Source organism: Phragmites australis, chromosome 11, assembly GCF_958298935.1.
Source record: "Phragmites australis chromosome 11, lpPhrAust1.1, whole genome shotgun sequence".
Classification (NCBI taxonomy): Eukaryota; Viridiplantae; Streptophyta; class Magnoliopsida; order Poales; family Poaceae; genus Phragmites; species Phragmites australis.
The window spans coordinates 28768429-28778531 of record NC_084931.1 but is presented as its reverse complement, the minus strand read 5'-3'; the positions used below and the strand labels follow the sequence as shown (position 1 = coordinate 28778531).

Below are 10103 nucleotides of genomic sequence, written 5' to 3'. Positions count from 1 at the left end.
ATTGCACTATTAAAGGTTGTTTGGTATAACTCCAACTTTAAGAATTTTTAGAATCAGCCTTCCTTAGCTTCAGAAATTCTTAAAGCTCTAGTGGTAGACAAATTAAGGTATTTGATTGAGACATCTCGTTCTTATTTTGATTAAAAATATATATTTAAACTAATTTATTTTATCCTACGTACTCCAAATTTATTTTATGCTAGAGCTTTAGCTCCGTCGAATAAGATCTTAGGAGCTATTTGGTAGCGTTTTGGGAGCTGATTCCGTCTCAGAATCGGCGGGAGCGCTACCAAACGCCCTATCACAGAATCGATTCTATGTCAGAATCAAAGAGAATCACTCCCACGTTTTGTACTACGAGGTGGGAGCTGAAAATTTTAGTTTCCACCAATTCCCAGCTGATTCTTCTTAATTTAACACAATCTTCTCTCATGAATCATTTCCACCACTAGTATACCAAACGATTTCACAAATAAAATTATTTTTATTATAAAATTTATTTCTACCACAGAATCACCTCCACAATAAAATCAGAAGATTGAAGAGCTCACCCAACATCCCTTAATCTAAGAGCATAGGAGTGACTTCAATTACTGCAACAGCAAAGGCAGGGCTACCCCTGTCCTCCACCAAGGATGTGGGACAGGGATGTCATGCAAGTGTACTCAAATATCTTCAACTAGTAGATCAAGTCCTGCCATCCTGCAGGCCCCTGGCACCACGAAAAAAATGCATCTGATCTCATGATTCTCACCTCCCTACCGCCAAAGAAGGCACCCAAATTAAATGCAACAGTAGAAGCTTGGGCTCACCTCATCTCCTCTGTCGCTGGCCTTCGCTGCACCACACAAGACTTGCACGCAGCAAACATGGACGAGCTGATCTGAGCTCGTCTGCAAAGACGAAGGCCAGGTCACACATGCTGACAAGTGACGCAGATACAACGGTCGCAACAGATGCTTACGCACGAGTGTGCCGACGTTGCGAGCCCAACAAGTCCTCTAAAATTTCGCAGCAGCGTCGATCGATCCACAGATTAACAGCCAAGTTGTTCATCGCTGGATGCCCGGATGGCTGTGACGCATTTGGGCAGGTGGTACTTGGCGGCAGAGACGGCGACCGGTGGTCGGCACGAACGAGGATAGGAAAGGCTCCGGCCGCCAACTTCCGTCGATCAGGTGCTTCTTGGCGGATTCGGCCGGCGTTGCCGAGGAAAACCGTGTGCTGTTTCGTGATCTCGCAGCTTGCACCAGCTGCTGGCCGCTCGGTGGATTCCAAGCACAGTGGCAGTGCCGGTCAGTCGGGCCTGGTGAGCCACTAGTACAGTACTTCGGATTTATTCACACTATTAAATACTCATACGTTATAATAAATATGTAAATATTGAAGATAGTAATATCAATCATAAACTTAATATATGAAAATATGAATATGCTATGAAGATGTCGTCAAATAAATACATCGGGAATGATATTGTAATTTGATTTCAAATAGGATTAAAAAATAAGAAAAGTTATGTGCTAATGTTCCTCATAATTTATTCATTTATTTTTATTAGTAAAATAGATCCTATATCTGTAACCGATAACGAAACAGGAATGGAGGACGAGAATGAATGATAAAAATAGATAAATTATTTAAATTTTAAAAAAATTATTAGATGAAATAAGAATAGAGGAAAAAGATAATAAAAAATAATTCATGTTTTATATAGAAGCGATTATATATGTAATAATTCTTGAGACTTGGCAGATGTTCATGTGCGCTTAAGGGCTATTGAGTTTCATGCACCAGCAACTCTACCGAAACACTTAAGCTATTGAGAAAAGGCGGGAAAAAATAGTTAGTATAATAGTACCGGAGCCAAAGATCTCCTAATCTAAGATCTGGCTGGCACAATTTCTATATTACTTAAAAAACATCTACAAATTTTTATTCTGCTGGTTTGGTGTTTCGCTATCGGAAGTCCCGCTCACCCCTGCCGCATCTCCTGCGTGCTGCTGCACGTGCTCCCGCACACCCGCGTGGGCCCGCTTCCCGCATGCTCTTGCATGCTGCTGCGCGCACTCTCGTACACCCGCGCGGGTCTGCTTTCCGCGTGCTGCTGCTCGCTGGTAGCGTACGCTCCCGCGTTACTACCTACCAAGTATGTGCATCGAACTATAAAAAAAAGATTGTGGCCACTTTTAGTCCTGCCGGTACTTAACACGTGCTATTGTAAGATGTGCGTACCCCTTGTCCTCTGGAAAATTTGAGAGCCATAGGCCCACAACGTCAGACGTGTTTTTGCCATGGTTTATCGAAGTCTTAATGAATGAGAGTACTATAATTTTCAAGTATTTAGAAGTGTTATTGTTACCGAGGTATATATTTTTCCACGTGAGAACACTACTCAAGAACACCCCCTTCGGTTCCGTAGCTTCCCTCTCACCCTTCTGTAGCTCCGCTCGATGGGCGACGCTAGGGTGACGACACGTGGATCCATAGAGAGACGTGACAACAATAGAGACGAGTTTAACCTCCACGACCACGATGCGATGTGTGGAGAGGCACAACAATGATAGATCGAGAGGCACGGCCACGACATACAACCAGAGCCGGCCCTGAGGGGGGTCGAGCGGAGCGCCCACCCCGGGCTCCCAAAACCGAGGGGCCACTCCTCGTGTACATGTGTATAGTATGCATGCCTAACAGTACGATAACAGATAGAATTGGGTTTAAAGTAACAGGTAGGTCTAGCAGTCCACATGGTAGGACGCAAGTGGTATGGTTCCTCCGATCCATAAAAAATCAAGTAACCTGACTGCCTAGCCTATTTGGATGTTTACCTATTTCGTATTTTCTTTCGTCCACATAGTCCAGTTTCATGCGTTTCATGGGACCATGACTCCAAGGTGTCTTGCATGCCCGCAACTTCGGTCGAGGACATACGTTAGTCATTGTCATATGAGTGTTGCTGGTTTTTCTCCTCTATAGTTTCTATTCTACCTCAAATGGATTCGACTCTTGCTGAGATCGCATGTTTGAAATATGGAAATGTCTCCGCTCACTCCGGCAATCAATGAGTCCAGCGTTTATACCGTGGTGCTGGCACCTACGAGCAGATAGATCCAAAGCTATTATTGCTGCAAGCTACCTGCTGCATGTACCGATGAATAACTAGAGCTGCACGTAGCAAGTTGTACATAAGCATGTGAGTATCTCTACCTAGCTAGCATGCATTAACGCAAGCATACGTACGTGTACTTTGATCCCTCACAATTTTGTTCCCGCGAACATTTACGATAATTTTGTTTCAACTTACCGTAACAGACGCATTTCAGGTTATTCAAATTTATCGTAAATACTCGTAAACTCTACCAAAAATATTATCTTTATAATTAATATATAAATATTTCAATATTTACATCCAATAAACTTTTTTTAGTTTTACTCCGTACCACTAAAATCTTAGGACGGCCTTAGTACAACGAGGGTCTCGTGGACGGGATGACACGAGCACCACGGTGCTCTATGTCTATCTGCCTGGTGTGTAAATCTATCGCTCCTTGCCTCCTCCACTAGATCTTTTCAGAGCGAGTTCTTCCGAACTGTTGGCCCTCTGAAAAGAAAATGAAAGACTTGCCAACATGCTAGTGTACAAACCGCAAATCGCTAGCAGAAAACGACGCGATGGCATCGACGTACGTGTTGGTCGCTTGCGCCGTTTCTTTCTTAGCTTGTTCGTGCACCCGTCCGCCCATGTCGTCTTCCAACCAGTCTGAACATGCCATTATGCCTCTCAGTAGAAATCACCTCGCCGTCGCAAACAAAAGCAGCCTGCTGCGTTTTCTGCTGTCCCCGGACGTCAATTTGCTTATTTTTTTTAAAAAAAATACAAGTCTGAAGCGTGCACACATTCTCACACCAACATTACACTCTCATCTATATATTTATATAAGTGTCCTATCACACATCTAAATAAAATTAAAAATATAATCTTTCGTAACACGGATACATATTTGATCACTAAAACGTATGTCGAATTTAAGAGTTGAACTTGAATTAACCTATTCTATAAAAACATCATAATTAACTGATTTATGCTCCGTTTATTACGGTAAAATTTCGTGATCGTGTTTCGTCGGGTTTTTTTTTTTAATCAAGCCGAGCATGGCAGGTGATCCCTCGCGAAAGTCTTTACCTGTTACGTTCACATCCATCCCTTTTTCTGAAACAAGCTTATTCACATTTCTGACATGCGGTAGTCATTAACGACTTTCTAGGATATTACAGGAGTTGGTATAGGAAAATCGCACGTTCAGGAAAATGGATGTTTTTTATCTGGTGCAATTTGGCGAGATCCTTGCTCCTATGAGGCGCACTCTCGTCTCAGTTCTACTTCTGTACGAGAATAAGCTGGTATAAGCCGGAATATTGTTCTTGTGCTCCCGAAGAAAAATATCTTAAGTTCCGCAAAAGAAAGTCTTAAGATTTTTTAAAGACGCAGATTAGGACGAGATTACAGAGTTTAACCCTATCACGATTCACGGCTTCCACCTCTGCTACTGACGTCGACCGGTTGGAGGGTACGAAGCCGTTACTTACATCATCACAAACCATTCTCTCTTTATTTCGTTTTTTTTCTAGTTTTTTTTCATCCTTATTTTCTTTATTTTTACTTATCCTCAACGACTTTCTTTCAAGAGGATTCATTAAAAAAAAAGAGAAAATTCTAAAGTAAAGAGAACGAAAGTAGAAATCAATTTGTAATGAGAACTATAATGATAAATCATTAGAGCACCAAAGGTTCTTCCGAAAAAAAAAGGAATCGCGAAAGAAATCGATTGGAGATAGCCTTATGCCTTTTTTTGCTAGTGCTCAAATCCTAGTTTCACGTTAAATTTAAAAATTTAAATAAATTAATTTAAATCTCTTTTTTAATCAAATATTTTTGATATATTTATAACCGAAGCTCTACAAATTTTTAGTCCTAAAAATACACGCTCCAAGAATTCTTGATCCGTACCTCCGCCACGGCCTCCGAGCCTATATTAAAGCCGCGTCGGACGGGGTGAGAGAGAGAGAGAAGAGTCGCATTGGCAACACTACTCTGCACCTCTCTCAGAAAATAAAAAAACTTCGGAGAGAAAGAGAAGGAGAAAATCCCCAGCTCCTCGTCCCATAAACCCTAGTCTTGTTGGATTCGCGCCAGAAGCCTCCCGAATCCGAGCCCCTCGGATGTTTCGGCTGCCTGCAGGAGCTGCGCGTTGCTTGGTTTGGTGAAATTTGCCACTTTTTTTTGGCCCAGGACCTCTAGTTCCAGCTGTTTCCCGGTCCAAGTCTCCTCCGGTGCTCGCCAGCGTCGGATCCGTCCGCGTTCCGGCCAAAGGTCTGATTTTCCGCGGGGTTAGTCCAGCTTCGACCTCGATTTGTCTACCTGAGTTGTGGCACGGCCACGGTGGTGGCGATTGAGGAGGTATACCATTCTTGGATTTGCTCGCCCCGGTTCTTAATTTGTTGTTCTTGTTGATTTTTATGGTATTTTTGATGTATGTGGGTTTAATCACTCACCATTTCCGTCATTTTTGTTGGTTTTGTCGCTCATCTGTGTTTTTGTTCTTGTTCTGTTCAGGTAGTCGCGTCGATTTGACTGGCGGTTCTTGCCATTTGCGTGAGCCATCCAGAGGCACAAAGGTTTAGCCGCTTGCTCGCGGCGTTTCTTGGCAATCTTGGGGCGCTTGGTCTTCTGTGTGTCAAGAAAGCCGTGACCTTTCAGTGGTGCAATGCATCCCAAGGCTCGAATCCACGCAGACCCGGTGCTCGAGGTCGACCAATTCGACTGCCTGCCGGATTCGCTCGTCCTCCTGATCCTGAACAAGGTCGAGGATGTGCGGTCGCTAGGCCGGTGCTCTGCCGTGTCGAAGCGGTTCTATGGGCTTGTCTCCCTTGTCCATGATGTTTATGTCAAGATTGACCGCGTGGTGGCGGTCGATGGTGACGCCGAGGACACGCTCAACCTCTCCTCGCCGAAGCCTCGGAACATCTTCTCGCACTTCCTGAAGTTGATGCTCTTCACAATCATCAAGCCGTTCCACAACATGCGCAACCCGAATGGCGCCGGGAGGCCACTGTTCCCTCAGCTCTCGCAGCACTCGCCAGCGCAGGTGCTCCGGAACTTCACGCACATCCGGAATCTTCGGATTGAGCTGCCCTCTGGGGATGTGGGTACTGAGGAGGGACTACTCCTGAAATGGCGGGCTGAGTATGGAAGTACACTTCAGAATTGTGTGATTCTGGGGGGTACCCGGGTTGACCGCAAGCCTGTTGGTGCAGAGCATGAGCCATCACTGGAGGATAATGGAAGCATGCCTGAGTCTTTCTACACCAACGGTGGGCTGAAGCTCCGTGTCGTCTGGACAATCAGCTCTCTGATTGCGGCATCAACGAGGCACTTTCTTCTCCGGTCAATTATCAAGGATCATCCCACACTTACGAGCTTGGTACTAACAGATGCCGATGGCCAAGGCACATTGTGCATGGGGGCGGAGCAGCTGAAGGAGTTTAGAGAGAACCAGTTGTCGGCATCAGCATGTTCCAACAGGACTCAGGTCCCAGCCTGCAACATGAAGCTTAAGTACGCTCCATACCTTGAGCTTTCTGGTGGTATGGCGTTGCAAGGTGCTACATTGGTAGCTATCAAGCCGTCAACCGAAGGAAGCAATGGAGTCCACATCAGCCGTAAGGAAACCGATGCATTTGTCTCTGGAGCATTTGATGGGCCATTCAAGGTTGCTGTGAAGGCGCTGATGAAGAGACGCACATACCTTCTAGAGATGAATGGCTTCTAAGCATCTTGAGTTCTTCAGTGTATCTAGCTTGTTGGTCCTAGGCATGACCCACTGTACATCTGTGTAATATTTGAGAAGCGCCATCTCTAATTGGTGACGCGGGTTATGCTTGTCTGTGATGTTAGCTCTTTGTACAGTGTGACATTTGGTTATATGGAAACCATATCAAGTTAGTGTATCTTTCTGTTTGCTATCCAGCCTCCTCCCTGGTGCTATGCATGATACTGTGATGTGATCCAACTATCATTAGCTCTTTCTAGATTCATAGCCTTGTGTTTATCTCTTGTGTCTGCATAAGAGTTGAGATATTCAGATATCCCATTGCACACCAAGAAGTTACTACATCCGTATGTGCACCACTGCATGCAAAAAATTAAGTTCTGTGAATTTTGCTCCTTTATGCTCCCAGTAAATACTATGCGGCAAAAAGCAGTTTCATCGACGTTAAGTTTGAAGTAGCATTGAAATTGGAGTGCCAGATTATTCCTGCAGGTACATGACATCCGTTTTGGGATTGTGAAACGAACAGACTAATCTGATGCTGACCAATTCGCGCAGAAAAATTTGCCCGTTGATTTTGATATGCGTGTTTCTTCGAATGTTTTGAATACGAACTAAATGTAGTTACGGTTGTGACGATTCTTTAATGAAGTTGGTTCTGTTTATGGGTTTTCTCCTTGGGTTGCATGGATGCAGCTTCTGCTTTTGTTTGTCTACCCTACAGCTTGGTAAAAGAACATGCAATTCCAAATTGATTATCATTGGTCAGTTACCTCTAGCCTCAATGTTAATTATAGTTTTTGCGACTAGGTGTGGGGACCCACCACCTTCACATATTTATAGTGCTTATGGTGCGCGGCATGATGATAACATACACATATTAGTGTGGTGAATACACATATCATCATCTAAGATATTAGAAAATTATATTGGCAAATAAGAATATAAATGTAGCTCAAAAGTGATAATTTAGGATTTTAAGAAGTCAAAATAGCAATATAAATATAGCACAAAAGACATAAAACTCTTTTATCTCTCGAAGCTTCAAATCTATCGCGTCTCAAAAGTCATGCAAACTCATCAAGATCGTTAGATGCTATCACGTTCACTGCGCCATCCTCAGTAGCATCCATTAGTTATTCACCAAAATCATCTACATCATCATCATCCAAAATGATGTCTTCTTCCTCTCCCTCTTCTCATCTTCTTCAGCCACTCTTCATATATGTCTTGCACGACAAGTGTAGCTCATAGCTTTTACCCGCTCTTTCACGACGCTTTCGAAACCTACTAGTCATTTTCTAATTATAGATAGACCAAATCATTCGATCTTTATGCTCTAGCTGGTTCCTCTTCTTAGTATGAATCTACAATTAACCATAAAAGCAAGCAAAGTTAATAAAATATATGATTAAATTTTCTAATTGAATTATATAACTTGAGTACTTCACTTACAAATTCAAAAGTGCTTCAATTACGCTCACAACTGGAGATGAAGCACAACAACTAACAATACACTTTGCAAATCTTTGTAGATCAATGGATTAGCCATTATACGTACGCCACCAATCAACTAAATTAACAATACACATGCATATATTATGAGTTAAGCCTTAAATAACATGCAACAATTAAATTTTTAAATCACTTACGAGACATTTTTGACTTGATAGTTTGGAGGATCATGTAATTCTTGAATATATCTCCACATTGATCTTCACAGAGTATAGATTGTTGATCAATTTTGTTTTGAAGGCTCTCATCTTCTACCATTCATTCAAGCACGTCATTGAAACAACCCTTCAGGTTCCTAACATATTCATCATTCTAGTTTTAAATGGTATATAATTTTCCTAGATTCAAAAGGAGGGCTATGCCATAGAGTGGGGTATCCATTTTCCTGTCCCAACGGCTCTCAATAATTTACATCTCTCGAGTGATCTCAATAATTTACATCTCTCGAGTGATAGCTGTTGTGGTTTTGACACACTTCAGAACATCTCTATAACCATTCACAAGATGCTCCTTGACCCTTGCAAATCCTCCAGTTATCTTTCTATCACAAAAGCAACACTACATAAGATCTTTATTGCCAATGGTCAGCCAAAATCCATATTTCCACATAGGATCATTTGACTTTGCCTTCCGCTTTGGATTGGTCTTTGGATCAATCTTTGATGCAGCATCCGAGGCCCCCTATGCTTTCAATCCCTTGAGCAGCCATGTTCTGAAAAAAAAAATGTGGCTATTGCTTACAGTATTGCTAGTGTACTATCTGCTAGAAGTGCTACTGTGCTTGAGGCCTTGGTGCTAGTGTGCTATCTGCTAGAAACAGTACATAATAGAGAACTTAGTGCTTATTTAGTTACTTGAGGTCTTGAACCTTGAGAAATCGGCAGTGGGCCATCGGTGCAACGCGATCGTGGTGGGTAGGGGCAGCGCAGGGGCGGGCAAGGCAATGAAAAAAGGATCTCAGTGGCGGGCAACAGTGAACGGCTCCGGTGCGGACCTCGATGGTGGATCTCGGTGGCTAGTGACAGCGGACGGTGCGGAGCACAAGCAAGCGGACTGGGCGGGTGCATGTCTCAGAGGCGACCAAGATGACCCACGACTCGGGCTAGAATTCAAGCAACTCGGAAAATACCAGGCCACTCATGCTCGGTCGGTCAGTCCCTCTCCTCATCTCCTTGACCCAACAGGTATGGAGCCCACCACACAAGTTTTTTTTTTTGCCACATGACGACTTAGCAGCGCCACGGGGACGCCATGCTAATATGGTGGATGTCATACACGCTTACGCCATGGTGTCGGCGTGGCGAGCCTCGAATTTCCGCCACGCCGATATGGCAGTGCCCTAACAACTATGATGTTAATGACAAGTTAAATACTTTTTTTCAAGAAATTAGTTGTTAATATATTCCCATGTGGTATAGACTATGATCTAATTCGTAAAAAAAATGCGTCCATGATTGGGTTATGGCATTTCTTACAGAAGTGCTTAGAAAGTGCTGACTCCTCATATCCATTAATATGAGAACACATCAGCAATTTGCTCATTCTTTTGTAAATGATTAGGAGTCCCTCATCTTCCATCCTCAGTATTACTAATATTATTAGCATTTAGCTGGCATGAGTGTTTGCAACTAATCTAAATTAATCAAAAGTTTCAAAAATATTTGGATAATGCCCATGCTTGAAGTATGTATTCCTTGAAACAAATTAAATCGTACATTCATGCGTTAACCTATCAAGTTGCAAATATTTTGTTTGATG

General features: G+C 43.0%; 1 protein-coding gene across 1 annotated transcript; it reads left to right on the top strand.

Annotated features, from left to right (window-relative positions):
• The first annotated feature begins 5044 nt into the window (after positions 1-5044).
• LOC133884786 (F-box protein At4g18380-like) lies at positions 5045-7008 on the top strand. The gene is made up of 2 exons (XM_062324339.1): positions 5045-5458; positions 5615-7008. The coding sequence occupies exon 2, from the start codon at positions 5766-5768 to the stop codon at positions 6828-6830; it is 1065 nt and encodes a 354-aa protein (XP_062180323.1). The 5' UTR covers positions 5045-5458; positions 5615-5765; the 3' UTR covers positions 6831-7008.
• Positions 7009-10103: the final 3095 nt, after the last annotated feature.